Source organism: Limulus polyphemus, unplaced genomic scaffold (genome assembly GCF_000517525.1).
Source record: "Limulus polyphemus unplaced genomic scaffold, Limulus_polyphemus-2.1.2 Scaffold951, whole genome shotgun sequence".
Taxonomy (NCBI): Eukaryota; Metazoa; Arthropoda; class Merostomata; order Xiphosura; family Limulidae; genus Limulus; species Limulus polyphemus.
In genome coordinates, this window is record NW_013666561.1 from 160795 (window position 1) to 168097 (window position 7303).

The 7303-nt window shown below is 36.2% G+C and overlaps 1 protein-coding gene across 4 annotated transcripts in view; it reads left to right on the plus strand.

The window, feature by feature from the left end:
- Nucleotides 1-7303, plus strand: part of LOC106461398 (secreted frizzled-related protein 5-like) — a 68463-nt gene that overhangs the window by 5206 nt on the left and 55954 nt on the right. For 2 of the 4 annotated variants that reach the window (XR_002610970.1, XM_022388349.1), the window contains exon 1: nt 5968-6833. The exons of 1 other annotated variant lie outside the window; for it this stretch is intronic. Coding sequence is in view for 2 of the 3 variants with exons in the window: in XM_022388349.1 (XP_022244057.1) it covers nt 6353-6833 (481 nt within the window). In the remaining variant the exon portion in view is untranslated. Of the gene's footprint in view, nt 1-5961; nt 6834-7303 lie in introns of those variants that run through there. One more of the 4 variants, XM_022388351.1, reaches the window with a different exon arrangement.

The window sequence follows — 7303 nt, forward strand, 5'->3', positions numbered from 1 at the left end:
ACCTCGCTGACGCAACAATATTAATTTTTGTATTTGATTTTGTTTTACAATGGAAGGCTGAAAATTGGAATAGTAAGGTGTTACAAATGTAAAGCACGTGTTTTACAATAGCATAATATATGTAATGCGAAAAAACATTAAGTTTTCGAGAGAGACACTTATACAAGTGATTGTAATAAATGTCGGGTTATTATGACAACACAAGCATATGCGCTATTAGCACACATTGAATTATGATCATCGTTATATAAACACTAAATCCATTGTACCCGTTTCGTCCATTGAGTAAAGCGTGTTTTAACCAGTGGCGGCAATAAAGACAAGGGTAAAAAAGACAAAGAAATTTACACAAACAGGTAAAAAAGTTTAAATATATATATATAGATGTACAGAATAAACAGAACAGTAGGGTTTAATAACAAATGTTGAACAATAATGGGAAGCCATTGCTTAGAAAACTGTATTAATAATAGCTTAATTTTTAACTCCATTGGTTTACATGGTTTCAATAATTGGCTTAGGCTTGGCTTAGCTGTTATTGATGCTGTTTTACAAAATACGTTTATGACTTTTTTATCTGTTTGATTAATTTTCTTTGTCCTTTTTTTTCCTATTGAAATTTTTCCATTGTCTTTTTTATCTTTTTTTTTTCTTGCTCCTCAGTAGCACGTCTGAGGACTTACAATGCTAGAAACCGGGTTTCGATACCTATGGCGAGAATAGCACTGATAGCCCATTGTGTAGCTTTGCGCTTAACTACAAACAAACTTGTGTTTATTACCTTAGATTCTATTTTAACATGCCTGCCATTTGAGACAAATTTAATGTAATTTAAATATTTAGTTAACTATTCGTATTCAGTGACACGTGAAACTCCACCTGAAATACGTTAGAATGCTGTTAGCATCGAAAATTGTATTGAAAATATTAGTAATAAAATTATTGATCTCACTACTTGACCAGTTCATCCCAAATAGTAATACGCGAACACCCCCATGTCTTGTCGTGTTTAAACTTGTTACAGTCAGTAATATGCCATCTGCTATAAAAATGTGTTAAGTGACATACGCAGCTTGTTTCCTGTTTACTCCGTGTCTGCTCCGTAACACTTCCATGAATTCCATTCATGTTCAATACTAGTGGTGTAGCAAGTGTCTGAAAGGCCCTGGGGTTAGATTTTTTCTCTGTGTTGGTTTGTGATAGTGGAGGGGGTTGGGGGAGAGGAAGACACTAACCTTTCTCTCACCGTTGCATACATACAATAATTTATTGTGCCTAAATCTTTGGCCTTTTTTCTACCACCAAAAATATTTTGAAACAATAAATCATACAACAATTGAGATAGTTGCAATCCAACAATAGTTATGCTGCTTCCCCTGAGTCCGAAATATTCACTAGAAGAAAAAAAAAATTAATTAAAGAAACTTGCATGAGACTACAATACGCTTATACATTAGGTTACGCTGGGAAATCAGTTATTAATTATATTCACATTTACCCTCGGGGAATTAATAATAAAAGACAATAGTGATTCAATCGTGTTCTTATCTTCACCTCAATATTTATGGAGAAGGCTTTTAACTCTTATGTTCAATATCGACATATTTATAAGTAGAGTATTATTGGAAAAATTATTTGAAATGTTTCTCAGTTGTTTTAATTCTACATGTTACATTGAAACTCACAATTGTTGGAATGACATATGACGTAATATCATTTCGAAATATGTTGTTCGCGATCATTCGATGCGGTATATACTTAAAATGTTTGTTCTCATTGTGTGTTAGTGGCCTAAAGATAGCTTCAAGAGAACAATTTAGAAACTTGCTCATTATATCTTGTTGTAAGTTATATTTTTTAATGTTGTAATTTGTTTGTTAACTAGAGGGAACAGTAGGTCATGATGATGACGTTAAAGTACGTGTAAATCAATTTTTTCCAGTACATTCTAAGATGGATGATAAATTGAGATCGGGAGAAGATACATAAGATAGATAGTTGTTTCAAAATATAACGTTGGATCACTCGGTGTTGTTTTCGTGAAGTATTTAATTTATATTAGCTATCGTGCTTGTTGAGTTACACTATACATGTAAGTTGATTCTACGTTAATCCTAATATTGTTAGAGAGGTTTGAACGCCATTTGTAATGTAGGCCTACAACAATTTACGACAGTGTTCAAGTGTTTGAGCTTTTGGAGATTTTAAAAGAGGAGATAAGTATATTTGTGATAGTTACGTGGACCAAACATCGAATTATTTTCACCAAAAAACAAACAAAAAAAAATATACACCTGCTAACGAATGAACAATGTTAGAAGAACACTAAACGTGGAGCTAAGAACTCGACTGAGCCTTTATTTTTACCATTTCGAGATCTTATTTTACCATTTTAATTTTCATTATTGTTCTATCCCTTTTTATTTAAAACTTTAGTAATTTTCGATAGACCTAACGTATGTCTAGGCCTTGGGGTAGTTGTTCTATTTTCCCCCATCTGTGTTGGATACCTTCAAAAAAAAAAAGCTTGCCAAAAATGATTAGGTGGTTAGAAAAGCTTGCAACTATAATATGAAACAGCTTTCAAACAAACCGGTTAAGTGTTTTCTGAAGTTCCACAAGCGTTTAACCTCATTTATTTTCCATTTTTAATGAGTGTCCCCAATTTTTCAAGTTCCGAGTTCCCCTATTTCTGTATATCTTGGTATAAACCAATTTTATTTCTCCTTACTCACAAGTTACCAAACATTAATGTTACATACAAAGTGTTGAGTGAAGAAAGCTTCTTAAAACTGAAGCAGGAAGCTTATCGAAATCTTTAAGAATTACGATCATGATAACTGTCGTTTTTAATGTTTACGCGCTTTAATAATAATTGTAAGCTGGAGAGTTTAAGTTATTAAAATTTAATACAAAGCTGGTGAGAAATAACTGTGCGCTGTTCATCAACTTCCAAATATACAGTCAATATTGTATTTGTCTAGGGCAGTTTGAGATAGTCAACATAACGTCATTATTTACTACTGAACGACTTGAATTTCACCTAATTTCTTAGCTTATAGCTAGATAGCGTGTTCAACACGTATGTTTTTAATATAAAGGTAATAAACTCGTTTACCCCGAGGAAAAGAGTAGAATCTAATTCTGTGTCACTTTGAGAAGGGTCTATATGTGTGACACACAAATGCAGTTTGTTGTGAAACCAGACCCGTAATGACAGTTTTTCACCGCGAGAGGGAGGGGATATACAAATTTTTAGAGGGGCAAGTTTGTATGGGCGTGGTCTAGTAATTAGCTAGTGGGGCTGTGAGTGCACTAAAAGAGTAGCAATAAATTCCACTATTCCATGAGACAAGAGTTGGCGGAAAGTGTTGTTGACTAGCTGCATTTCCTTTATTCTATCAGTTCCAAATTAGAACATAACATATGCGCAAATATTTTTTGTGCAGCTTTGCATGGAATTCTTAAAACAAGTTGTTCATCTAACCAAGGGTGGCTGTAGAAGGAAAGGCTTGCTGAGACTTAAGCTACTCCAATATGTATCTTAGCAGGCGAACACAACGAAATGTTCAAACTTTTGTGTATGTGTTTATATTTTATCTGGAGGGTGTTGGACACTGATCAATACGTCTGTACGCGACAGGGAACTTACGAGGTAGTCTTTATGCGGAAATGATGACCGCCTCTACCCCACCCGACTAATGAAAGGTCAGACGAACAGTGTACTTCCAGGGCTCCGGGATGACAACTGTTTCATGCATGGCCTGCCGGGAACGGTATTTTAAACATGGAGATAGAAACAAGAAAGAAAATACATGTAATTATAATTATACGTATTTGATATCTTTTTAATATTAATAATTATACAAATAAACAATTTTAGGTTGTCTCAATACTGTAATAACATATACACACACACACAAATATAATCTGCTATCTAATCATTTCCCCTTCCCTGTTGAAATACATTTCGTCATAAAAACAAAGCAAAATATGGAAGTTGACGCACAAAATAAGAACATTTAATTTTTTTTTATCTTGTCTGGGGAGGAAAGGAAACTTAATTTCAGAGGTGCAGTGTTTCTTACCTCTCTTAAACAATCGATTTAGTGTTTGTTTAATAATGTAGTTGTTTCTAGTTCCGGTTTAATCAAGCAATATTTATTGCTTATTTAATCGTATGATATTTGGTGTATGTTTAATCGTGTTATATTGAATGGTGGTTATATTATTTTTATCAGTTTAACAAGATACCTTCATTTTCCCTAACAATATAGATACTGTTTCAAAACAAACTGTTCGTTAATTATCGCCATTTGTTCAACAATAAACTCAAAATTAAATAATATATTGAACAATCGCTAAGTTTTTATTTAAAGAAAAACTTGGCGATTGTTCAACCTATTATTTAATTTTAATATTTTTGTCACCTATGCGGTTTTAACTATATATTTGTATTTTTATAACAATAAACTCAAGTCAGATTTAAAGTTTGAAAGCTAGAAATATTATCTGAATCTGGTGGGTGAAAAGGTTCAGTTGCGTTGCTCAAGCCCCCCAGTGGCACAGCGGTATGTCTGCGGACTTACAACGCTAGAAACCGGGTTTCGATACCTGTGGTGGGCAGAGCACAGATAGCCAGTTGTGTATCTTTGTGCTTAATTCCAAACAATACAAAACAAAAACAAAGCGTTGCTCAACAATAAGGCTTATACTTCCAGATTCCCAGAATTCATATGTAATCCACTGTATGTCGATATTAGCCGTATTTTTCTCGTTAACCTTCTTTTTTATTTCGTTTTCCGCATTTCATAATTCATTCTAGAGCATTGACTTGTTAGCAGACAACACTGGAGCACGAGTGTGAAAAGATATGAAAAATATTTGATTGGTGAGTGATTAGAGTGAAAATGGTTATTTGCATATCACTAACGATAAGAAGGTTTGCAAATCACTGGAGATGAAAAGGTGGCAAAGTCGCTCGGAATACACGTGGTAGTGTTACTTCAGACATCACTACTGATTTTCTGTTGTTGTTACTGCAGACTACATCCGCAGAGATGTGCTTGATACTAAGTTTCAGGATGTAAAATTGCCTTTGTTGGCATTTGTGATCATTCTGGAAAGGATAATTTTCCATAAAAGTACATACATATATATATACGTTTTGAACATTGAAACATATCCTTATGGACAGTAAGAGTACTTGTCTACTTGTGATTGTTTCAAGCTTCATTTGCAGTTCGAAAAATGATGCAATTTTGTGCAAGTAGTAGTTTATACCTCCTAAAATATTAAAAACCCGGGAGCTTCTGAGGGTTTCGTCCTCTGGACCCTGTTGGGGCTCTCGGACGGGCTTCAGACTCCCCATTATAAACTGTCTGCACATTTCCTAATAAGCTCTCGTGAACCGTAACTCATGGCTGATAAAATAGGTAACGATTATTGACTGTTGTACTGTAACCGAGAAAAAAATGTTAAGCAGTTTTATATAAATCTAAAATAAGTACTAATATAGTGTCACGCAGATTTGCAGGAAAAAGGGAAAGGACACTTTTCTTTCTGTTGGATATTGTGGCAATATTTGAACTTGAGTCCTAGTTTGAAATTTGGTGACTTTTTTTTTCTTCTATTTATTAACATTGTTACAGGGATGCCGTATAGGACCAATAATCAAATATTTGCCGTTTGATGCGTTATCTGTTAGAAGGCAACACATCTTTATTTGTGTCTTCGTTGGCGTCTGGCGTTCTGTTTCATTTAGCTTCGTTTTATCTATCGATGACGTAAATCCTGATATCTTTCATTAGTTGGTAGCTCTCCGTTAAATTGTATTGGCTAAAAGAAGCCACGTGGTTCAACCCCCATGCTGTTAAAACACACCGCTCTGGCGACATGAGAGATTTAAAAACTCTGAGCTCAGATCTAGGTACATATAGTGTTGGCCGCTACAAGAGAAGAGCGGCGTCTAACAGCAGCCTTCTTTATCGACACGTGCGCGCATGCAAGGACGTATCTGCTTTTGTCTTTTGACAGGTGAGTTTTAGATCATCGCAAGATAACGGTATTATTTAGTCAATGTATGGGGATGTTACTCAGTAATCAATGAAAGTTTAATGGGTTTTAAGCAAATAAAGGACTTATTTACAGGGATCTTTTAATGTCGGAGACGATGACATGAAATGGATTCCTCCAACATTATGACTGGATCCTATTTTTGATATTAAGATAACCTCGGAATCAAACGAGTGACTGAAAACGGGTTATGTCCTAGTTTCATAGGATTGTTACTTGAGTTGGCAGCACAACACAGAAGGATTGTTACTTGAGTTGGCAGCACAAGACAGAGATCATGGATTTGTTACTGTACCTTCACCGAATCTTAATTGTAAGTGGACTATTAGCTGGAATGGGTTCCTCCTACCAAACTAGCTGGAACTTGTTGGGCATGAGGACAACTCCGCCTCCTTGTGTAGAAATCCCCCAAACACTAACTCTTTGCAATGGTATCGGATACAACCAGATGCGGCTTCCTAACTTGCTGGGTCACGATAGAATGGCTGAAGTAGCCCAACAAGCTAGTCACTGGGTGTCTCTCCTGAACCTGAAATGTCACCCGGACACGCGGCTCTTCTTATGTTCGCTGTTTTCGCCAGTCTGCCTAGACCGACTAATTTATCCGTGTCGTTCGTTGTGCGAGGCCGTCCGTCAAGGCTGCGAGAGAAGGATGAATACATACGGCTATCCCTGGCCTGACATGGTCCGCTGTGATCAGTTTCCCATGGATAACGACATGTGCATCACCGTACAGTCTCCAGCAAGTGACGAAGAAGGTGAGTTAAACCATTTCTGGAGGGAACAGGAGGGGGGGGGGGGTAAAAGTTTTTATTTAAATACTGCAGATCCTCCTTGGACGATAAAACTAGGAATGAGTAGTATAGTATAAGTAGAACCCTACAGCTCTATTGTTATCTGTCCTTTAATATAAGATTCATTGTGTGTGTAACATAACTCTTCCTAAACCGCTGGTCGCGCGACTTCCAAGTGGTACCAAACGAATCGTCTCAGTTTGGAGGTTTGCACAAAGGTAAAACTTTTCACCCCACTCCACCCTTGGGGAATCCGGGAACTTCCCGAAAACCCTTCACCCTAAACTGGTTCGATTCACCAACTTCTAAATGTTGTCAAACAAATCGTCTCTTTGCACAAAGGTAAAACTTTTCACCCCACTCCACCCCTTGGGGAACCCGGGGATTTCCCGAAAAACCTTTCCTCCTAAACTGGTGGATTCACAAACTTCTAA